At 38.7% G+C, this 25,722-nt stretch overlaps 1 protein-coding gene across 1 annotated transcript; it reads right to left on the bottom strand.

Annotated features, from left to right (window-relative positions):
• Window positions 1-1,049: 1,049 nt before the first annotated feature.
• ngef (neuronal guanine nucleotide exchange factor) lies at window positions 1,050-25,302 on the bottom strand. The gene is made up of 15 exons (XM_086036451.1): window positions 25,008-25,302; window positions 19,969-20,065; window positions 17,668-17,970; window positions 17,236-17,300; window positions 15,889-16,127; window positions 15,547-15,707; window positions 15,279-15,431; window positions 8,446-8,575; window positions 8,289-8,363; window positions 7,282-7,371; window positions 4,997-5,160; window positions 4,758-4,916; window positions 4,532-4,611; window positions 3,891-3,995; window positions 1,050-3,813 (listed from the first exon to the last, which is right to left on the bottom strand). The coding sequence occupies exons 1-15, from the start codon at window positions 25,225-25,227 to the stop codon at window positions 3,569-3,571; spliced, it is 2,286 nt and encodes a 761-aa protein (XP_085892577.1). The 5' UTR covers window positions 25,228-25,302; the 3' UTR covers window positions 1,050-3,568.
• Window positions 25,303-25,722: the final 420 nt, after the last annotated feature.

Raw genomic sequence — 25,722 nt, 5'->3', positions numbered from 1 at the left:
GTTTCAATTAGTGGGCCTGCTGGGAACACATTCTTGAAAAAAATGTGTTTGGGTTGATTTCCGCTTTAAGATTTTTTGTGCCTGCATGACCTCCAGTTATATCTGGACAACATGCAGTCATGTTTGGTGCTAACTTTCATGATCAATATGGAAAACTTAATGCATCTGGACTGCACGTTAAAAGAACCACTTGGAACAACAACAAAAAAAAATGGACGAAACTTTATATTGTATTTGACATGAAGAGTTATCTTTACTCAAATTAGTCTTTTATGTGTTGTATTTTTTTTAGTTGACTGCACAATCATTTCAAATAATTAAGAATACAATAAATAATGATCTGACTAACGCAATGGAATGTTTCAAATCATTCAGAACCTACACACGACTAGTGTAGAATATGTAGCATTGTTTTAAAGCCCTTGGTGTGGTCTTTCCGTATATTAATTTCTCAATATCTCAAGCATTATTCTGTCATATATCATGACCATATATTAAGCCCGCCACCACTACTTTGGGGATCTATGTCATACATCAAACAGCCACAACATTATGGCCACTTGCATAAAAATATACAATACATTGACACTATCATAGATGTTTGTTATTTTGGTTGTAGTTTGCTGTTGTGCAGAACTTTATTGCACCACACACAAATCTGTTCCTAATAGAGACAATCACAAGCTGGGATATCCGGGACCGGGTGCCCCTTCATATGATTGGCGGAGCCACAAACATTGGTCTAATTTATTTTTTAATTGTCATGCACCGGATAAAACAAAAGTAATGACCCTGTTTTGAAAATGCATCACGTAAAATGTACAGATACTGGTGTTAAAATGTAACAGATAAAAGTAAAAAGTATTCAAAAGAATAAATACTCTGTGAATATTATATTATATTATATTATATATATACATATATATATATATATATATATATATATATATATATATATATATATATATATATATATATATATATATATATATATATATATATATATATAAAAATTCAAATTCACAAATAGGTATCCGTTAACCGCAAGTACTGTACCCACTGTACTCCAAAAATATTTGTTTCACACTGAAATGGAATAACTATTAATCCATCCATTTTATGCACCGCTAATCGTTACTTGGGTCACTCCAATCACAAAGCGACACTGCAATTTGATCTGCTGAGTGGAGTCACGTGAGAGGAGTTAAAATTCACGATTGTTCGCCGTGTGTGTCTATACAATACATTTATACCGTAATGTCTGAAAAAGCTATGCACGTTAAATAAAGATCACAGTGGAATGCCTGAAACCTGTGCTGGATTTACAATCGTAATAAGTCTGGATCCGTATCAAAATACAAAATACACATCATACAAATAAGAATCGTAAGCACGTTAAGATTTCTTCTTTATCAATACCAACTTGTGTTTAACACACCACAAAAGCACAATATATAACCTCTAATATATAACTTTTTTTAAAAATCAACATTGTTTAAAAAACAAAATAATTACGCTCTCATTTTTTGTTTGAATGTTGTCATTTATGTACACGTACAGAAACACACCGGCTTTACAATCATGCTGTTCCATAGGTCATATGAAATTATACACATTTACAGGCTAAATGTAATAAAACAAGAGTTTATCATCTGTGTATTTGTGTGTCTTTTCCTAAAGGTTCAAATAGAAACAATGTTTACTGATGTTTCAGGTTTAAAATTTTGTATACTTTCATCCCTGAAGGAATTTTTGGGAAGACTAACCAAGCTGAGGTCAGGGAGTCATACTGTACTTCCAAAATACATTTTGCTGACTCACTCTTATCAGTAGTCATAGACAGAAACTTGGGGAATCATTGGCCCTTTTCATACTATTTACGATGCATTTTTATTATGAAATGAATGAACACAATCATATAGTTAAACCCTGCCCATGCATCTGAGGGACATTTACAGTATCTTCACAATAAATTAACTCCAACAAAATGTGGGGGTATCGGCCATAGCACCCTCAAATAGGTGCTTTATCAAATGTAGATTCTTCATTTATTACACACCACGTTAAGGGCATCGGGCACAAAACAACAACAAAAAGCCCTTCATTGCACATTTAGGAGCCATGCAACATTACTTGAGTTGTTTTGATTGGTCTATAATCACTAGCCCCTTTTACAGTACACTGCCCGTAGAAGAAAAGGGAGCAAGATGGAATGACGGGGCACAAAGTCATCTTGGCAATTTTCTATATTTGGAGGTAGTATCAGAGCCGTAACAGAAGCCTGTGGGTAAAGCCTGCCGCACACCGAGCACTACGGCCAAATCCAAATGAACTCTCGCTCAGGGTCCAGATTTCGGCAACTAGTTTTCATGAGTGGCCAACGGTCAGCCACTGCTTTTACAGCGATTTGCCGCTGCACTGTGTTGCAATGTCGCGGATGTAGCAGCCAATCAAAATGCGGCTGAGGTTTCACACATGCCCCCCCAAAAATCCAGGTTTTAAATAGAGATTTCAGCTGTCTGATCAGCTATGTCAGATTGGCAGATATTTTGCACATTTTCTCAATTTTGTGATCGGCCGTAACATCGTAATTCTTCATTAAAATTACATTGAAAAGGTTCTAAATAAAGTATATACACAAAGGTGGACGACTGGTTAGCACGTCTGCCTCACAGTGCACAGGTCGTGGCTTCAAATCCACCCCGGCCTTCCTGTGCGGAGTTTGCATATTTTCCCTGTGCCAGCGCGGGCAACAAAATATTTACAAATTTACCGATCTGGAATCGTATGCATCGTTTTTTATGTTGACAATATCAGTTTGATAAAAATGGGTTTGATGTTGCTGATGATTTGTTGTTTGTTTGAAGTTAAATAACACGGATGGTTTGGGCTTTCGAGAGCTTTTACATGTTGCTACATTTGAACAAAAGCCCAGTTGTACCATATCGAATCGAATCGTAATCCCACTGAATTGAACTGAATCGAATCGTTCCACTTGAAAATGTTTCATTTGTACCGCAGCCCATGTATCACGATCCCACATACAGCATCGACTCGTCTTTTATTGGAGAAATGTACTCCCCTAATATACAGGTACATAGATTGTGTTTTACAACAATACCTAAGTCATTTCATGGGTACCTCTGTCTGAAATAGCAAAACTCCCAGTCCCTGTTGACAAAATGCACAAGAGCGATGTATTTAGCGAGCTGGGTAGAGTCAGTGAATGGGAGAAACGCAGCCTCTCAATTGTCGGTGTCTAATTCTTCACGCGACACCAGATGCTGGCGCTGACGTTATTTAAAAATCTCGATTATGTGGAGCCTTCGGCTGTATGAAACTCTACACAGTCGCGGCAATATCCTGCTTTGGTTTGTTTCTGCATAAAAAGCATGGGTGGATCAATGCCGGCGCTTGTGTTACGGCTCTGATGCGTCAATTTTATGCGATCTCGGTGTAAAAGAGGCTACTGACAGCAAGAAAGTGAAGCTTAAAAGTCATCTGCCCATAGTTCAAGATCTCGAGGACTGGATGCTTCTGCACATGCATCATCTTCAAGTGCTCTGCTTTACTTCCTTCCCATGGGATCATTCCACAAACTGAAGAGGCTGGAGACTTTTGGCATGGGTCTCCCCCCTCTTAAGCCAATCCTTGCTCCACTTTGCAAGGCTCCGCCTCCCTCTTGAGCGTGATGAACCTTGAATGCCTCTCTCAGGTTCTGAGCTCGCACCTCCTGACTTTGGATCTCCTCCACCAGTCGACTCGGGAACCATCCCCTTTCGCCATCGTGGAGCCTTTCCCCCATCATCCAGCCTACGAGCAACGCAGAATGATGCACGTTGACTAATTGTAACACTGAACAGCTTTGAAAGTGATGTAAGGCCACATACCATCATCTGTCCTCTCCAAGAGATTCAAAACGTCGGCCATCTCAATGGAGAGTTCATCTGGCTCCTGAGAGGAGTAGGACTGAATACACTGCACCTGCAAAGAATCTAAGACCACAACAGATCGGATGCGTTAATAGCATCGCGCATGTTGCTTGTTAACGTGGAAATCAACCCAAACATATTTTTTTCTCAAGATTATGTTCCCAGCAGGCCCACTAGTTGAAACGCGGCATTCTGATGAATAGTGCATTTGTGCAACATGAGTTAAGCAGCAAAATCTACCCATTTTTAGCCATCTCAGGGGGCGGCCATTTTGTGACTTTTGTCGACTGAAAATGACATCACAACTACCCAGGGCTCAGGGAACGACCAATCACATGCTCGCCTGTTGTCAAAAGGTGAGCAGTGATTGGTCGTTATCTGAGCCCTGAGTAGTGGTGATGTCATTTTCAGTCGACAGAAGTGAAAAAATGGCCGCCCCCGGAGATGGCTAAAAACGAGTGGATTGACTCTTATTCCACGAACACAATTTTAATCAGAATGCCGTGTTTCAACTAGTGGGTCTGCTGGGAACATATTCTTGAAAAAAATACGTTTGGGTTGATTTCCCCTATAAGGGATTATGTAATTTCATATCTCACCTGATTGGTGTGCGTTTGTCGACATAAACCGGGTGCGCGGGTTTGGAGTCAGCGCACACACCCAACGAAGCTTATCACTCCTGTCCACAGAATTCCATTGATTAGCACCAACTCCAAAGTTTTACTTATCTTCTTACTTTGTTTCATCACAAATATTCAACAGCTACAGTAGTGGTAAGATTAAACCATGGTCTTGAATGTCATTGATTTGGGGGCATTTACTTACATGCTTGAGGTCTTGAGCATGTAGCTGACCTGCCGGTCCTCTTGGTTCTCCAGCAATTTAAGATTAAACACATAGGCCAGCATCTGGCCTTGGTCCTCTAGATCTTCAGTCCTCAGCATAGCCCGTGTGCAGGAGTCAAGAACCTGAAATTTGTCGCCACTGGAAAGGCATAAACATTCAGTTCAGGACTGAGATTGACTGATTGCACTGCAAGTGAGAACAATTGAGAGGTCGCTTACCTCGAGCTGCGCTTGGTGATCAGCAGCAGGTTGTTGAACAGGAACAAGACGACGGGTTGGTAAAGTTTACGGCTTCGCAACATCCTGGTGCTCTTGGGTCCCGCCATGAGCTGCACCTCGCCCTTCTTGAGGAGCCAACGGGAGTGGGAGATGATGGGCACCGACTACAAGAGAAGAGCAAGGTTTACTTTTTATTGTACGTGCTTCTGCAAAGCAGGCGTGCATCACAGGATCGCAGATGAGCTTGCACCCACTGGAGAGTGATCATATTCACAGTCTGACTCAATTTGCATTGAAGATGCTTTGTTTGCATGTGTAAATGCAGCAACACGTTGCGGTTGCATACAGCAGTATTCCAAAGATTTTCTGAGAATACACAGCATTATTCTTTCTACAAATGGATCACTTTGACAGCTACATAACGGCGATTTTGCCTTGTCTTCACGTAGCCGTTTTTTTTAAACAACCGTATACCCCCCCACGCCTGCGTGAGAATACGCATTAAAAAAACGCATCCACACGTAACCGCAGAAGTGCATTCTTAAACGCACGCCAAGCCTCTAGGCGGCAGTAGTTAGCCAAATACTGTCCATTCGGAAGAACTTCCGTTCTTTGACGTCACTTCTACGAAACCAAAAACACGGCGCCAAACTCGTTCGGGAGAACCGACAAGAGGTAAGAATTACTTTTAAACCTTTCACCGAGAAGCAGTGGTTGGTTGCGGACAAATAAGTAAGCAAAAAGCGCATCGAGAATGGCTATAACCAACGCAGCGCCGCGAGAATCCATGTTGACTCGCATGAAAACACAAGTCGCACAATGACGTCAAAGCATTGTTGTCGCACGGTGACGACGTAATTCTCCGGGTCCGACTGTCCACAGCAAACCTCGGATCGGAGATATCCCTAGATATCCGCATAAATTAAGTCCTCAGATTAAGTGCTGAATCAAAAGATAATGTCCAGGACAGACCAAATATACAGAAGAAGAAACAGAGCTGAAGTTTTAAATCTTTGATTAGCTCCGTTGACAAGCGAAAATCAGATAACTGCCTTTGTTCTTATAAAAACACAGTTGTATGACTCACTGTGTTTGTGTTTCGCATTTGTATTTTCGGTTTGTGATGGTAAGCTTCTGCAAATATAGTGAAGAATTTGTCTGAAAACATCTGGCATATTCTTTGAGATGAGGGACAGCGGTTGAAGATGTTGATTACAATCCATAGAACTTGTGTAAAAACATATGTATGTGCAAGTCCGTGCAATCCTCTACTTGTTCCCCATGCGGGATGTGTTTCGACACCCACACTTTTTATTGGATAAATGCCTTACAATAGTCACTCACTGTGCTTCTCTGTGTGTGCGCTACAGTTTCCATCTCTTCCCCAACGTCTGTGCTACTCCGGCGTTTAATTTCATGACATTAATGAGCGGTATGCTACATCACTAATATCATTTGTCTGGCTTTTTCACTTGACCCCATGCTTGCATGTTTTTATCTCATGATACTGTGCATGTTTTATTTTGATACTGTGGTTTCCTCCCACATTCCGAAAACATGCATGACAGGTTAACCGAAAACTGTAAATTGCCCATAAGTGTGATTGAGAGTGCGAATTGTGGTGCCTGCGCCTGTCGCCCAAAGGCAGCCGGGGGTTGGCTCCAGCTCACGCGTGATGGTAAACTGGGCAAGTGATAGAAAATGCTTAAATGGCAAATGAGTAGGAAAGAATAAGAACATGTGCAGTTCCACAGTTTCACTGCCAGGACAAAAAAATGACACTGCTCCTCCTGAAACTGAGATTCGAATTTCCAATGGACCCTCCTCTCCAGCATCCCTGAGTAAACCATTACCAAGGAGGATGAGGAGTGTGATTCCTCTGTAGTTGGAACACACCTTCCAACCCCCCTTCTTAAAAAGGGGGACCACCACCCTGGTCTGCCAATCCAGGGCCACTGTTCCCAATGTTCACGTGACATTGTAGAGGCGTGTCAACCAGGAGAGTCCCACAACATCCAGAGGCTTTAGGAACTCCGGGCAAAGCTCATCAACCCCCGGGTCTTTGCCACCTAGGAGCTTTTGAACCACCTCAGCAATGGCTTTGGCCACCGCCCAGATCACAGGGCTGAGTTAGGGGCACCCACATTGCCTATTCGAGCTGTGCCTGGCCAGGCACCGTGGGCGCAGGCTCGGCCACCAGGAGCTGGCCAGCGAGCCCCACCTCTAGGATCATGTGCGGCCGTGCGGTTAAAATACCAGACTAGATTTACAGTACAGTTCTTTACCTTGGATTTAAACTCTAATGTCTTTTCAATGCTGATCAGCTCCTCTGTGCGACTCATTTTTCGGACACCCTCGTTACACTCTTTCACAATCTGTAGGAGACACACACACGCACACACACATACACAAACAGGAAATATTATTCTGGATGAATTAAAAATAATTACTACTGTTCTGTTACTAGTCAATGGTTTCTCTTTCTGACAATTAAATTGCTCTTTGTGAATTACAAATTTTACATTATTCTTTCTCTTGTTACTATGTTTGGTAGCAATGTCACGTAAGCACACTTAAAAAATGAAAAGTTAACTCATTAACTGCCAGACATTTCCCCTTTTACCCTAACGTTTGAAAAAAACAAAAATAAACAAAAAAAAAACATAAATTATTACATATTACATATAATATGGTAAATGGTAATGGTAAATGGACTGTTACTTAATATTATAATTATATATTATACTGTGAGGATAAGTGGTTTAGATAACATTGTTACAACATTGAAATTAATGGTATCTCGTAGGTCTAATTTTGTCAAAGGTTTGATGCCTGGTATGTAATTTTGTAGTTTTCTTGCCTTTCTAATGGGGAAAATTTGACAGTTACAAACTGTCCTGAAACTAATTGTGTTGGATTTCTGAAATCATTCACTCTGTTTTGTTTGCGCCATACAGTACTTGCATAAAGATATAGAGAGCCAATCCACAAAATCAACTCCACAGGCAGGTAAGCAGGGAGCGATATGATATGCTATGAAGTATTATGTAGGTGTTGTTGCAGAATGTTAAGTATTATATAATTATACAATCCCAATCTTGACATCATTTTCACAGGAAGCCAATGTGAACATTTTCTCACATCCCTTGATATTTGGAAGTTGTTTAGGTCAATACATCTGTACACTTTGGACCATTTTTGGCTCATTTATTAATAAATCAATAATGCCATCATGCAACACTCATAGATATTGTAAGCAGAGACTGTCTTCATTGCTAACGCTCATGCCTACCTGCTCGAGGCGCTGATGAGCTTTAATGGCATTTGCTTCCCTCTCAGAGTTTTCTTCAGCGTTTTTCAGGATATTCTGTGCGAGAAAGGTCAGTTAACAAAAAAAACCTAACATTTCAAAATATCACTGTGACTTTAAATCAAGTCAGTATACTCACTTGAACGAGCAACTTGAGTCTTGTGATCCTCTGGAAAGGAAGGATGAGGAATGATGTAAAGGACAGCCCTCTGACACATGGATGGTTCTCCAGTACCGCCATGGTCTCCCGGAATGCCTGGTTTCCCTCTCTGGAAAGACACACATGTTCATGGTATCACAGGCTTGAGAATAAGGTCTCTAATTAATTAATTAACAGCATTATTATTACATTTCCTCCAATAATGAAGGGGACGTTTTTTTACTCAGCTGTAGCAAATGCCAATTGTTAATTTGAACAATGCATATCGCTGCCGTCGGACCAAAACCTTGTACCTCTGAAATAGTCACTTTTCAGAAGACCCCCAAAATGGCAAGTTTGTTCAAACATTAGCATTGCATCGTGAAAGACAGCAAGCCATTTTTACAAATATAAATTTCAATTTAAACTTAGAATTTCTGACTAGGTAGTATGGTCCTTTAGCTAAGCCAAATTCATTAAAAAAAAAGATAAGAAAAACTGTCATGTAATTTTGTTGTGCAGATCTCAAAATTCTGGCTACGTGTATAAAAGCTGCAACGTCACACTCTTTACCTGCTTGTTCAGCTTCCTGCTATGCCGATCTAACATTGGCGACACACCCATTGTGGAAAAACCGCATAAATCAGGGTGTAGCATTATGGGTGTACCACTTTGTGGCTTCTGTAATTAGTCTTAACAATTACAGCTAGCTCGTGGCATCATGTGTGACTTTATTTTACGTGGCTACTGGGGGAAAGACCCATGTTCAATGTATGATGAACACGGCAACAATACTGTGCCATACGTCATTGTCCAATCTATCTATCTATCTATCTATCTATCTATCTATCTATCTATCTATCTATCTAGCTATCTAGCTATCTATCTATCTAGCTATCTATCCATCCCAACTTAACAACAAACAACGAGAAGTTATTTTTTGATTATTGCTAAACATCTACACAGTTGATCATTCTCCGTCTGCACAGTATCAAGGGAGCAAGGTGCAATGTGATTTCGTACAATCTCTTGTGTACAACCTCTCCCCAAGCGCCAGTTTCACTCTGTGGGCTCAACCTCAGACACACCTTTGAGGTAGGTGTGCCTTTGACCTTAAAAGCCGGCTCTTCCAGACCACTCCCTCGCTCTATTTCCTTCTCTGTATTCAGCCTTTACAACTAAATCAGCTGTGCAACATTTCTTGAGTTTGTTGTGCGATTGCCTCTGTTCCATCTGAATGGATTTGTAAAACGAGTTTACTGATTAGCAAATACTGATGCAGTCCATTTCAAACTGCACACGCACAACACAAGAGTAATTTCCTCATTGTGGCGATGCCGTAGTGGTGCCAAAACAAACCACTAAACCTTCAGTTCCACCGACTATTTAGTTACCATAACTTACTGTCAAACCTAGATTTTCCAGTTAAATCAGCACTGGGCAAGAATTCGACCTTAATAAAAAAAAAATCACAACTCTTTTGATGAAACATTGACTTACAAGTAGTTGAAATTGACTTTTGTCATGCCCTGTCTGTATCGTTTTAACTGGCATTTAGCAACTTTGAGGCGGATGGGAGCAACCCTGGCACACCAAAAAAATACAAATGTCTTGAATTGCTTTACGGCATACTCACTTCCTCCTTTCGCAATAAAGACGGAAGTCGATTCGAACGTCTACGCGCTATTACTGGTGTCATGGCAGAAGCCCCAAAACAAACAAAAAAAACAAAAGTATTGTTTCAGCAAAATTAGATTCATTACTTCATCGCTATTCATCTTTCACACAGTTATTGGAAATAGAAATGTAATTCAGTCCAAGTTACAGGCCAGCGAGAGCTAAGGATTTCATAACACTACGCACTGGCGCGCATGGGAAACATGGTTGACTTTTGTCAAAACATAACCAACAAAAACCGACATATGACACAATTTTGCTTTAAGGAAAAGGTAGACAGACACTGCTCATGGCTCTTAGGCTCTCATACCCTCAGCGGGGGTTTACTCACATACACATTTTACGTAAACAACTGTCTTTACAAAGATGATGATAAATGATTTTTGACTGATCGAGAGAGACAGCTATTGAATTAGAAACATTTCATTATCATTATAGTTCTGTGTTGAACCACGGTACTAAAGATGTCGTTAAGATAATTATTTTACAATGCCAATCAAAAATTTGAAACAATAGAATTGAAACAGCAGAGTTTTTACCACCCGGCCATTCCAGAGGAAGCCATGCAAACCTAATGTTGGCTCCACCGAGTTTCATAAAAGTATATCAGCCCGCAAATACACTGGCCGTTCAGGGAAACTCACACGTTTTCCCGAAATTCCAGACGGCCAACGTGCCCCTGCTTCAAACTAAGACTGATGTCTAAAACTCATAAAGGTGAGGTCTAGCGAAGTCATGAAAGAGACTGCCCTATGCCCTTTGTGGGAAACACTGGCAAACTAATTCAAACACCCTGCCGAGTATTACAAAGAAAAATGATGAGGCAATCAAGAAGAGTTTAGGCATTGGAGACCATGGTATGTCAACAAGCGATACAGGTTTGTTTTCTTGACACTACTGTAGTGAAAAAGTATCACTAGTCACCAGAACAAACAAGAAACAATATCACAACGTTTGCTTTTTAACAAAGATTCAGTGAATATAATGAATGTGCTGGAATCAATCAATGAAAACTGTCAGCCTGCCCGAATCAAATGCTTTAGTACAAGACAGCGACTGGTTGATTAGTCACAATTTTTTTCCATAGGCGGTTCATCTCCTTCACAGGCTGATAAAACTGACACACTTGGCTATGTGCTATGTAACAAAGTGGAACTCCTAACACTTTGATGAGTGTAATCAGACTTCTCCAACTCATTGGAATAGACAAACTGTGAATCCATCCATTCTGTATTCCGATTATCCTGTTTTAGATCACAAAGGAAATTGCCTATCCTGAGATGGGTATATCATAAATTAGTTATTGGTCAGGACAAGACTCAAGCTGCATTAAGTCAGCCATGTGAACCACTACACACCCATTGACTGACATTGACTGATGTCTTTTACATCAGCAAACTACTATGGCATATACAGTCATGGAATTCGTGTTCTAGTGCATCTGTGATACCTGTCTTGTGTGATGCGTGGGAACATCTCACTAGCTTTTCTGCGTGTTTGCAGACAAGCGATATGCAGTATGCTCGTAAATTCACAGGCGACCACACCCTTCACAGTTGTCATTATCAAAAACAAAAGCTGCTTTTAGTATGACAAGCGTGACTCAAATTTCACTCATGCGCTAGCTTTAATTTTTTTTTTTTTGGCAAGTCACGCACTTGAATTATGCAAAAGCCAATGTTATTATCTCAAAAACGACATGTTTTCCCTCTCTGTAATCACATGGCTAGAGCTGTTTCAATCAGTACATCAAATATTAGAAACTCCTCACTGTCATAAAAAGGGTTGGTTTACTTATGAGTATGTACATTTCAGAGCCAAAAAGAAACAGGTATATTCCCAATCTACTTTACACAGGTAAACAGGTATATTCTACAATCTACTCAAATTCAATTGTCAGGGGTATAAAGCAGTATCTTTGAGGTATATGATTGACTTAAAGATACAATGGTGTACTTGTGAAAGTGTAATACACTGTGAACCGCAGACCTCGTAAAACGGACACCATCCTTTTTTTATGAAGATACTTTACTGAATCTTACTTTAGAATGTGCAGGGATAACGAAAGATCAGCGCACAACTTGTCATTTAATACCATGATCAAGTAACTAAAAAAAAAAAGGATTTAACTTTCGGTTGCATGTGATTAAAATGTGGTCAACTGATTTAATTTTCTACTCTTTTGCTCAAAAATGTTCAAATGATGTATCGTCGCTGTCCTATGAAAAACACTTATGTCCATTTTTTTCATTTTTTTTCATTTTTTTATTTTTACGTGCATGGGGTTTCTGCGTTAAAGACATCGCATTAAGGTGAAAATTATTTTTCTTTCCAAAATTGGACATACGTGTTTTTCACAGGACAGCGACAATATACTGCATCATTATATCATAAAATCTCAATTACCACAGAGCCCCAGTGAGGGCACGTGCTACATTTTAATCAGAGTGTTTATTGTGGAACAAAACTAGGGTGCCATAATAAAACAAAACATTTTTACACAGGTGCAATTTAGAGCACTAACTATCACTGAACGTGATGCAGCGATAAAAAGGGTCAATCTTCATTTCGGTCTTACCAGAACAAATCGCTCCTATTGATATTGAAGGACTATAGAGCAGAATGCAGCAGATAATGAAGAATAACCCTATAAAAGGTCCTTTTCTGCATTTTCTGCTTTTCAATAGTATACAGATTGTTCAGTTTAAAGGTTAAAAGGTAGAATTTTTGCCAGGTATTTTTTAACAAGCTGTTCTTTAAAATGAGTTCACGTCTTCTTTTGTAAACCAATTAGAAGTAGGAGATTTTCATCGACTATACATTCCAATCCCTAGAACCATATGGTCCCATTAACTCCCACACATTTTTTAATATACTATAACCCTGACATATCCATATATAATGCTTTTCTCATGAAAACTGAATGAATCTATTAACAACCAGTTAACCCCCAAATTTTCTTTATAACAATATGTTCTGTGCGCCTCCACTAGTCTAAACATGGCATTCTGATAAATATTGCATTTGTGGAATATGAGTTAAGCAACCAAATCCATCTGTTTTTAGCCATCTCAAGGGGCGGCCATTTTGTCACTTGCTGTCAACTGAAAATGACATCACAGTTGCTCACTGAGAAACTGTGATGCCATTTTCAGTCGAAAGCAAGTGACAAAATGGCCGCCCCGTGAGATGGACGAAAATGGGTGGATTTTACTACTTAATTCATATTCCACAAACGCAATATCAATCAGAATGCCGTATTTAGACAAGTGGGGCTGCATAGACATATTATTATAAAGAAAATATCGGGGTAGACATTTTTTCTTTAAGTGTATTACCCCTCCCCCCACCCCCTAAACCACAGGGTGGCGCCATATAGAAAAAAAAATGTTTGATGGCGATCTGTTGCTTTTATTCTGGAAAAAAAAAATGCCAATAAAAAAACTTAAATTCAATGAAAACTATCTTTGTGAGTTGAGACTGATGCAGAAGGGTGGTGTGAATGAGGTCAGGTTGAAATTTTGTGTGTGTGCAGGCGTGCCTGGGTGTGAAACTCATCAAAGCAAATCCACAAAGGCCAAATGCCCTCAGTTGTTTTATATCGGTTGTTTCTGATGATGAAAGGATGACCGCCTTCATTACAGACCCATGCTTTGCCAAGGAGCTAATATGAAAGCACATTTTCAGCTCTTCTATTTTGGCATTGGACATCTACGATACTTTATATGGCTGAGCAAGTTTATTCACAAGCACGTTTCAAATCCGCAAGAGAAGTTTGCAGTCGAGCCTCACTGCTCGTTTTCGAACCAACAGCCATGAAACAAGGCTTGTCTTTACGAGAAAAAAGTGAAGCAGCCATACTTCATTCTTGGATGAGGATGGGGCTTTCATGAGCGCTGACTCATCCTTTTGTAGACCCCAGTAATTTACTAATTCACAGTAGGTATGACATGGCTCATACAGTGGCCATCTCCTAACCTGAAGGTTGTTGGTATGTTCCTCAACCTTTATGTGACTTTTTTTTAAAGAATAACCTAATACATAGCAAGTAAAATTTACTTTGAATTTCGGAGTAAAAACCTTGATTTTTTTTTTCAAGTAAATAACCCTACAAATGTTTTTTTGTGTAAAATTTACTATGAATATTATTCTCTTCCAAGTGTAAATCTGTTTAGAATGGGACCAAATATAGTCTTTTTAGAGTAAAATGTACTCTATGAAATGTACTGTGTTTGCACTTAAACTCTGTTTTCAATTCCTATTGCGTCAAAATCAGTGTTTTAAATTTTTGACCTATTCACAACTTTACTTGCCTCATCCTCAACTAATTGATGTGCAGAATATTGCATGTTTTGTGTCCATCCCAGTAATTGTTTTTAAATTGAATTCTTATTGCATCAAAATGAGGCAATAATCACGAAACCTTTCTTCCTCTGTAGTTCAGTGTGAAGTTGTTGAAATGATTGGAAGGTTTCAATGTAAAAGAAAATGTTCTATATTTGATATTTTTACACTTTTATGAGGAAGTCCATTTTGCATGCCCAAGAGCTCGAATGTGAATAAATTGTCATTGCTCCAAAAATAAAAATGCATTAAAATCGGTGATGTTATGAATTATTGACCTACCAAAGGCCCTAATATAATCAGCTCAATTATTCCACTTTTTAATATAACATATTTTGTGTTTAACACTTTATAAAAAAAATTTTTAACAAACTTTATATCTATAGTTAGGTCGGAAGTTACTGAAAATATTTCATATGTTTCAAGTTAAAAAAAAAATGTATTCATTATTTCAATACTTCTATAATGGGGACCGTTTATGTGTAAGTGTGAGTTTACTTACTTACTCCAAAAATAAAAATGCATTAAAAAATGGGTTGATGTCTTGAATTATTGACCTACCAAAGGCCCTAAAATAATCAGCTCAATTATTCCACTTTTTAATATAACATATTTTATGTTTAGCCTTTTATAAAAGCAGTGTTTGTTATGACCAAAAAAGGCATAAAATCATAGAAAAACGAAAACGTTTTTAACAAATTTTATAGGTCGTAAGTTACTGAAACGACTTGATGTGTTGAAAGTTAAATAAAAATATTATTGTATTCATTATTTGAGCACTTTTTTTTAATGAATAATCAATGAATACTCACAAAATACGCCTGTAGTTCTTCTCCTGGTACACCTGGTTAATGACGTACTTGATGAAGACGCTGAAGTGCTCAACAGCATGGTTGTAAACAATGTCACACACATCTGAAATCAAAACTGACTTCTCGATTCGGTGTTCAAGATCCATCAGGAAGCTAAGAACATAAGAAGAGCTAAATGAGTGATTACTAAGAAAAAGTCTGTTTGCAGGAATCGATTAAATAGTAGGGGAATGACCAGCGATTTGTGTTAAGCAAAGCGTTATCCTACCGTTCGCTGGCTTTCATGACTTCTTCGATGTTGGAGAAGAGAAAGTGCATATCAGATTGGCTGAGCGTGTTTATTAAACAAGGGTTACGAAGGAAGTGAGTTTCTAGAATCTCCAAACTCTTGTAGTAGGATGCCTCCGAGGTGATAAGCTCAAACATGGCCTGGACCGAAAAAGGAATTCATACAGTCACATTGTGTGGTAGCCATAACACAGTTACACAATGATTACATAATTAATAATGAGCAACACAAAGAAAATCTTAAATAACAACAAAAAAAAGTTTTGGAAGATTGCTGTCCCATTTAAAATGTCCATCCCATTTATAAAGCATTTTTGATCACCTCTTGCATTATAATTTCTTTCTGTGGCAACCGGGTGAGTAGTCCACTGGCCTGCACCACTTCCAGGTTCTGCCACAAGCTCAGTGCGCGGGCATTGTTCCTCAGCTGTAGCTGTAACACTGGGGGGCGAGAGACATTGGACCCTACCAACATGGTGGAAGGAGATTGATGCTCACGCTGGCGCCTTTGCTCAATCTCCTGCTTCTTAGATGTATCTCGGTATTCCTGATACAAGAAGGCTGCAAAATAAAAATAAAATGACATTAGCTTGTAGATTTTTTGTTTCTGCGCACAGCCCCCCTTTTTCTATACCACTTTATCCTATTCATGGGCAGCTGAACTTGAATCTAGGGAGAAACACAAACTACACTACGCGTGCCAGAAAACCAAGTGAGGCGAAACGCGGTCCCAAACAGGCTAGACTAGACTTTCCCTGGCACCAAAATGGAAGTTGTGCCTATTTTTACACCAAGAACGCAGGAGCACGTCTACCAAAATAGGACCCACTATATTGAGAAAAGTATTTGGACATGTGATCATTTTTTGGGAGAGAAGGGTCTAATCCAACTCCTGTAGAAGTCATCGATTGTGTAGAAGTTAAACGAGTTCATCTTGGCCAATACCCTTCGCAAAGTTTGGTAGTTCTTTGTCATTCTTCTTGCCAGTGAGAAAGTTCGGAGAAGCGGAACAAATATCATGTACTTTGGTCCACACCAGAGTAGGCCTACCCAACTACAAGTGTGAAACAGCCAAAGAACCCAGAAACCTTTTTTTATTAATTTTCATTTTTTTATTTTTTTACAGAGTATGCATCTTATCATAGAGTAGTGTAAAACAATGGCTTTGTACTAATGGATAGATAGAGGTGAAGACGCACCCCGAGTTTTTTGGTGGGTTCAAAGTTCACTAAAAAGAACAGTCATTTTTTTTCAGGGTATATCGACTGTGTGTACGCCAAAAGGTAAGGTGACTCAAAACAACAGGAGTGTGTTGCGTAATCTCCGCCAGTCATATACTGCAGATTGGTTTGGTGGGCGTCGAACTGGATCGCAAGTTACATAAGAGTGAAAAAATACGCAGCTGAAAATGTACAGGGTGGTGATGAGTGTGTGTGTAAACAACAATAAGGCGCTGTCATGTTCAAATTATGCATGCATTACTTCACCTGAAACATGCATTTCAGATAGGCTTAATGGTCTCTTGACCCATAAGTCAGTAGTTATACCTCTGATATCACCACTCCTATTCTTAACAAGCGTAACAGGTCAATTAAGAGTCTAATTTGTGGCAGCCCTGGAGGGGGGATGACAGTTGGAGAACACCTTGAACAGTGATTTGTGTTCTTACCAATGTTTTTGACAATGTTGAGCGTGTGGCTGAATGTCTGAGAGTAAGCGCCATTGCTCAGCAACCTGAAATGAACGAACAGCAGACTGTTATATATATATAATTGTTAAGAGAAGCAGGCAATCAGGTGGAAGATTATGTTCACCATGTGTCAGTGGATGTGTGAATTTAAATGAGGCGACAGGACAAGCTGTTATGTCACAGCACAGACACCATTATATGCGTTTGACTTACTTTTCGATAACATTCACTCTCAACCAGCACGATATAACACTGCTTATTAAATTGAATTTTCAATTGCTATGCACAAAGTGAAAAAAAAATATGTTTGCTCATTATTCTCCTTGCATGCTGTTTTCAGATCGTTTTGTGGTAGCGGAAAGCTTTAATTATTTGCCCATATCCGGCGTTTTCAGTGTAATTTTGTCAAACCTGTGGTTGAGGTTATCCCGGTCGGCACGCTCAGGGCTAGGCATTCCCGAACTCATGGTACTTCCAATGTCGCGTACAGTGCAGGCTGCAGTCGTTTGCTCAGACAGCTTTTTAATGTCCCCACTAAGAATTCTGTGAGTCCGGTATGAGATTGAGTCGGCCGTTAAAGCAGTGTTGTGGTGGTAGGAGGTAGCAGATATGTCCACGCTCCCTCCTCCCACATTTCCTCTTCCCTTATTCACAGCATCCTTGAACAAAGAATAATATCTGCTGCTGGCCTCTCCATTGCTTGGCAACACAGGTCTGGAATGAGGGAGATGCAGTGAAATCAGAGACTGGCATTTCATAACACAAAAGCAAGTAATAACTATCCGAGCCATCCATGGAACAGAAATTCCAAAGCAAGGTGTGATGACTATCTGTACATTTGTTGGTTTGTTTTCATGGATGTGCGAGAAGTCTAGCCATATATACAACTAATTGTTGGAATGTCACCTCTGTGCAGTATTGCCATAATGGGTCACTAATTATGGGTTGTGAATACATAAACATTTGTCTTCATCTGAATTATTTTCATTATTGACTTGCCAGAAACCGTAAGACATTGAGCAGGTATCACTGCGCGGATTAGAACAATCAAAGATAACCATTACATCAGGCAATTTCACAACAAATGTTATAGCATGACATTTTGAAAACCATACAGTTCAACCAATAGTGTAGTGAAGGGGTACGAAGAGTTGTTCGTACGGAACACGGAAGTACGGAACAATATTCACAGTATGTATCCATCCATTCGTCAATCAATCTCGATGGTGTTTATCGGGGTCGCAGGTGAGCTTGACCCAATTCCAGCTGACTACGGGCAAAAGCCGAGATACACCTTGGACTGGTTGGCTGGCAAAAATGACCTTTCACACTCACATTTACACTAGAATGATTTTAGAGTCCACCATGAGCATGTATTATTACCAAATCAATATTTTTTTTTTTAATGAGAGCATGCGCTTATAGCTTCACAAATTCACTTCACAATTCCAATTTAAGGTAGCAGTGGCAAAGTCACATACAGGTCTGCTTATGACAAGACAACTTGTTTGTACATGATGATGTTTGTATAGACAAATTTCCACCCTGGTGGACAATAAAGATTTATTCTATTCTATTCTATTCTATTCTATTCTATTCTATTCTATTCTATAAACGACCACCCCTGTGCAGATAATTCACAATAATTCTCACAATCTCACCCCTTTGCAATAACAATGATAATTTTAAGGAATGTCTGCTCTGTGTTCAAAAATATTCACACACACGTGCCTATCACTGCAAAAATGAATGAACCTAAATTTAAGAAAGAAATACTTGTTGTGAGAGGTTTAATACTGAAAACAAGTGAAATTATCCGACAGTGCAGTAAGATCATTTCACTTGGTAAGATTACTTGAAATTAGAAAAATGATCTCAGCTTTTGAAAAGTCCGGGGGGTCAAACGTGCTAACCAGTCAACTACTATGCCGCCATTACAATGAAACAACAAAAAGTGCAAATGAAGTGTGTTAATGGTACAACTCCAGGATAGGAGGCTCTTGAAACAAGTTATTCAACAAACTGAGACTTTGACAGTAATTGATCTTATTTTGCATGTAAATGAACCAATTTTAGGATCTACAAACTGAGTAAGAAAAAAAAAGACAAATCATCTTAAAACAATATTAATAATCCTACAAATTCTGCTCTTGCATAGTATATTATTTTCATAAAAAGATCAAAAAGACGTTTGGGTTGATATAAAATTCTAACTCTACACGTTAGATAGCTGATTTTTGCAGTGTAGGAGTAATTGTCAAGAAATACTGTCTATCTCGAACAACATGGGCTTTGCGATGTTGAATTAAATCAGAGTCATAACAGGAATGTGACTATACAATATTGTTGCTACACTATCGTTTTTACAGTATACGGTATACAGTACAGGTATTGTATGGCATACTGAGACACACATACAAGATTGAACATTTACTGTTTGAATGCCACACATATCAACAGAAAATAGGCTACTTAGACTCATTTTAGGCTCAATTGGTAAAGGGAACTTTACTCACAATTTGAAGCCCTCGCATTTTGTTGCATGTACTGTAAAACTGAACGTGCCAGATACTGCGACTGTTTTAGTGACGATCTAATGGCCTTCAGTGTGTGTCTGCCAGCATTGTTGAAACGTGCATGTTGCGTGTTTCAACAATGCTGGCAGACATTTGTTTTGGTGTTGGTTTTGATAGTCAAGGTAAATCAACTCACCGACCAGGCACAGACAGTTCCGGTGATTTATGTGGTGATGGAGTGTTAGAATAAGAGCTTGCTGGTGTGGTGTTGTCCACTCCAGATCTGGGAGAACCTGGTGTGAAAGGTAAAAGTTACATATGGTTTGTAAAGAGAGACAAAAAAAGAGTTACTTTAATGTAGCACAGTATGATATGACAAAGCAGTTTTTTTGCTGGCTGTCCGTGCCCAAGCAATGAACATTGAAGTGTTACTGTGATTTTATTGTAATGGGGTTGACTATAAATATAAGTTAAATTTCTCAGAAAGTGCAATATGTGCACAATATTGAACATATTAAAGAAACAGCATTCATGAAGATGCTGGCTAGCCATCTAGCTTGCTAGCTGTCAGTGCGGAGGCTATATGATGGACGGATTCATTATTTAAACAATAATAATGAATGTCTACAGTCAGTTTCAATCTTGGGTTTTATGGACAGCTTGGTCAAAAATTCACTTTAACTATAAGGTGATGGAACAGCTCAAGCTTGCAAGAAGAACAGATTTGCTCATGATCCCAAACATACAGGCTCATCTGTGAAACTCGGTGGAAGTGGTGACTTAGGTTTGCATGTTTCATGTTTTCTTCTGGGAGGGGCTCAGTGGTCTTCACTAACTTAACACATGAAAGGAGCATCAAAATTAACTCAGATGTCTACAGGGGTTTGGGTTACATTTAGTCTGCCAATATAAAGAAAATTGCAAGATAATGACCCCAACGCCACCCAAAAAACGCAATATATATATATATATATATATACATATATATATATATATATATATATATATATATATATATATACAGTATACATTATATATACTGTATATACATATATACATATATATACAGTAAATATACATTACATATACCATATACTGTATATACATATATACATATATATACAGTAAATATACATTACATATACCATATACTGTATATACATATATATACAGTATATATACTGCATATATATATATATATATATATATATATATATATATATATATATATATATATATATATATATATATATATATACACACAAACACACACACTGCATAAACTACATAGGACTTAATCAGAGGAAGGAAGTGGAAGGTTTTACGCTGGCCAAGTCAGACTTAAATGCCCTCGAACATGCACTTTACCTACTAAGGAGGAGACTGAATGGACGAATGTTTCCAAAACAAATAACTATTCCAGTATAATACTTTTGTTCCTACATTTTTTTATCCGTCATTACAAATAATGCCACCTTCTAATTCGTGTCGGATGCAGATCTGAGTACCCAGTAATAAAAGGACTATTGATATTTTGTCTCATATTAGTCTTCTGACGTGAAACCCATTTTCTTCAGCCTTGGGCAAAATTAAAGGAAAATGACCTCACAGTTCCAATACTTTTGGCGGGGAGTGTATGTGGGAGGTCAGTCAGCATGAACTTGCTCCACGTCACCTAGTACTATAAGGGACTGCACTGCACACTCCAACCTGAATATCATTCCACCTTATCGTCTGAACAGATGTTTTCTCCAGGAATGTAAAGAATCAGGACATTTTACCAACCATTTTACACAATGATAAAGTCGGCAACATGGCATAACATAGAGAACAATTATGAACCCAGCCCGGGAATCACACCTTAAATCTTGTTGCGCCGACATTCACATTTTTGAAGTTATTTAAAGAGCTGAAAATGTAACGATACCAAACTTGTTCATTATATAAAATGTAAGATAGTCATCATGTAATTTTACATAGATGTTTTGAAATGCATCATCTTGTTTCAACTCTTATCCATGGAAAACATTAAAATCCCTCAAAGAAGAATAGAAACATTTTCGTGTACAAAGTATAAGAAGACACAAATCTTTTATCACAATGATGTAGATGTTTCAGATGTAGAATTGTGGACACTTGAGTATTAGCAGTACATTGTATTTTCAACATAAAGGTAGACACACAACACAGTAAATATTGTGTTCAAATGTCCAAACAGTGTATCACATCTCCATATTAGACCATGGTCACAAGGAACATGATTTGTATGAGCAACACCCCTAATGGCTGTTAAACCTTGTTTTTAAGGTTAAACCTTAAAAAACACCTTTCACAGTGTGGGGTTTGGTTAGCTGAGCCCTGAGCAACTGTGGTGCCATTTTCAGTTTTCAGTCGACATAAGTGACGGACGCCCTCGGAGATGGCAAAAAAATGGGTGGATTAACTCATGTCATCTTCCAAACCGCTTATCCTATATAGGGTCGCGGGGAGTTGCTGGAGCCTATCCCAGCCGTCAATGGGCGAAGGCAGACTACACCCCGAACTGGTCGCCAGCCAGTCGCAGGGCACACATAGACACTGTCACTGAGCGGGAATCGATCCCACGCTGCCCGCACACAACTCAGGCGTGTGTACCACTACACTATCAGCGGACATGTGGATTAACTCCTAGTACACAAATGAAATATTAATCAGAATGCCTTGTTTCAACTAGTTGGTCTGCATAGAACTTTTTCTTGAAAAAAAAAACAAAAAAAAATTTGAGTTGACTTTCACTTTAAGCAGATAAAGAACCACACTCCTCATACAGATAGAATAGATAGATAGATAGATAGATAGATAGATAGATAGATAGATAGATAGATAGATAGATAGATAGATAGATAGGTACTGTATAACATACATACATACAGTTCATACATTCATACATACAGTATACGTATATGAGAAAACCCACCAAGTCGCACATTAGAAAACATTGGCCCAAGCGACAAGAAAAAACTCCCTCTAAGGAAGAAACCTCGAACAGAACCCAGTCTCTGTCTGCTTTGGGCGGTTGGACTGAGATAGAAAGGCAGAGGATGGATAGAGAAAACATGATAGAGAGGTTGAGTGACCGGGGTAAGGACGAGAAAACGACGGGTGCAACAACAGCCCTATCAAATAATAAAGTCAGAATATTATGAGAGTTAAATCCAAATTTTAACAAGCAAACAACAAAATTGTCTCATAAACCACATCTACGAACAGCACCCTCGTTCTCTCAATATATTGTACATATTATTGTATAACTGGATATTAGATTATTATTTTTGGTGTGGTCCTAATATTCCTTTGGACTAAAATATTAAGGTGTTGAATATCATCAGAAAAGAGACACTCCCTAATAATTAGCTGAGAGAATATGCATGAACCTGTTAAAGATGCGTCATCAGTGCATTACGTGCAGAGAAAAATACATAAACAAACAGCTTGTTTGGTGTCAAGGAATACGGTAATTAAGTAACATTAGCATAAAAATGTCGCCCAAGCAGCAAAAGGCCAATAAAGTACTGAAAATAAATAGAATAGTTTCAGTATACGCCTTTTTGGTTTATTTTCGAGTGAAAGTTGACTTAACTGAGAAATAATCTCATGATCAGCGCTTCCACTTTTCTGTATGTGCTTCTAAATCAACAACCTTATCAGCAGATCTCTGACAACACTTTTTGACAGGCCTCGGTGCTTTTTATGACTTGTCCTGCCTTTTTAATGCATGCCTGTCTCGTTATGTATTATCACCATATGAGCCCCTGGAGGCCTGTTCTATCCTGGGCAAAGTCCAAGCCCAAAAACTTTGGTGTGGCTCGGTGAAAATGGTTAATTCCTGTTGAGAACAATGGTTTCGTTACACAGTAAAAAAAAAAAAAAAAAAAAAGAAGCATTTCCATTATTCACTTGGTAATTGCGAGTGTTAGTCTGTGAGTAAAAAGCGAATTCAACATCAAGATTTCCTCCTAATTATTTTTACTTAGTCTGATTAGGTCAGATGTTGACGTGGAACATTTTGGTATTACTCACACAATTGTGTTATTTTAACCCAACAGGTTACTCAGGTTGCACTCGCACAGATTTGAACTACAGTCGATTACGTGGCAAGCCTTTGTTCCTCATTTAGTAGCGTCTGCATCTATTTGTCAAGTTGACAGTGATAGAAGGCGACACAATATGGCGTCTGAAGTTGAAGCCATAAGTAAAGTCGGAGAGGTCTGAGTATATTGTAATATATATATATATATATATATATATATATATATATATATATATATATATATATATATATATATATATATATATGTATATATGTATATATATGTATATATGTATGTATACATGCATATATATATATATATATATGTATGTATGTATATATATATATATATATATTTGTGTGTATATACATATGTGTGTATATAGAAATATATATATATATATAAAAACATGATTCCCCAGCTCCAAGAAAAAACATTGTTGTGAATTTGGTCACCTCTATTCCAACATTATGTTTAATTATGTTTAAACTCTCTTGAGTCTGTCCTGGATGGAAATGAATTTAGCACACACGAGGTAATAACATCATGCTATTGTTTCTTTTGTTGATTACAGCTTTAACACATCAGAAATTTCAACAAATCGGCACGTTTCAATTGGCAAAAACATGCTGTTCTGTCCGTCAATATACAGAAGCTGAGAAGGAAGTTCGGCAAAATCTTCACACTGTCTGGAGTGTTCTGATGAAGGATGAAAACAACATTTACATATGGACAAAAGGCTGTGTTTTGGAAAATATCCTCATTTGAGGGGATACGGACGTGGTCTAATTTCAAGGATATGCAACAAAGATGATGACAGAACTTGACAATTGCACTTAAAAGTTACGTTCTGTGACACATTTGAACATTCTTATGTTTTACTATAACAAAAACTGTTTGCACTTACCCAAAAGTAAATTATCTTAAAATATTATTAAAACTTGTACTTGCACTGTTTGTAGTTGGTGGCAGTGTCGCAAAAAAATATGAAGTTGCTCACGAATTACTTGTGACTTGGTCTTCGGGACCACTGCTGGTGCCGTGGGCCTCACTTTAAAGAAATACTGGATGACATGCCTGACATGATGTATTGTGGCCATCGAGTAGAAACTCAACGTATAGCATTAAATAACCCAGATCACTAGATGATTTGACGTTTTCTTACTTTCGGGGTTTTCAGAGACAGCCATTCTCTTCCTCCTCATTGAACGGTAAAAGCGAGAGTTTCGGCGAATAGGTTCTCTGCTCAGGCCCACCCTGGATTCATCATCATCATCGTCATCATAGTCCTCCTCACGGACAGGAGCCACAGTGATGGGACGCTTGTCCGGGCTTTCCTGGGATTTTGTCAGCCACTTGCCCCGAAAGAGGGCAGCCACAGACATGGTGAATGTATCACGGTTCTCGATTTCAAGTGTGCTAAGAAAATTCAGTAAGACTCGGAGGAAACGTGATGAAAATAATCCATCCTAATCAGCCAGAATCCAGAAGAAAATCCATCTTGAGAAATGATTGGCTTCCGTGATTATATTCATTTAAAAAAATACTTATAAATCCCAAGCAGGAGCGGTGAATTGGAGTGTGACCAACAAAACAAAAAGGTCAGTGTAGCTTAGGTCCTCTCCATTCTGTCCTGTTGTTAGCTACGCTGGCAGCCAGCGAGACCAGAGTGCTTTGCTTATTTCTACCAGCTGTAATTATCGCATTTATGACTCGCTCTCCCTCTCCTGCTCTTTGTCCCTCCTCTGTTTGGCTCCGTCCCTCTCTCTACACCACCCTGTAACACGCTGACATTCCTAAACTCAACCTGGCCTGCCTGTCTACTTCTCTGTCCTAAATGCACTCTGTTGCCGAACCAGAAAAGTGAACCGCTGGTAGAT

The sequence above is a fragment of the Filicampus tigris genome, chromosome 7 (genome assembly GCF_054856515.1).
Source record: "Filicampus tigris isolate MCC_2025a chromosome 7, RoL_Ftig_1.0, whole genome shotgun sequence".
NCBI classification, from domain to species: domain Eukaryota; kingdom Metazoa; phylum Chordata; class Actinopteri; order Syngnathiformes; family Syngnathidae; genus Filicampus; species Filicampus tigris.
Note: the sequence above shows the minus strand (reverse complement) of the source record. Positions and strands in the feature narration are given on the sequence as shown.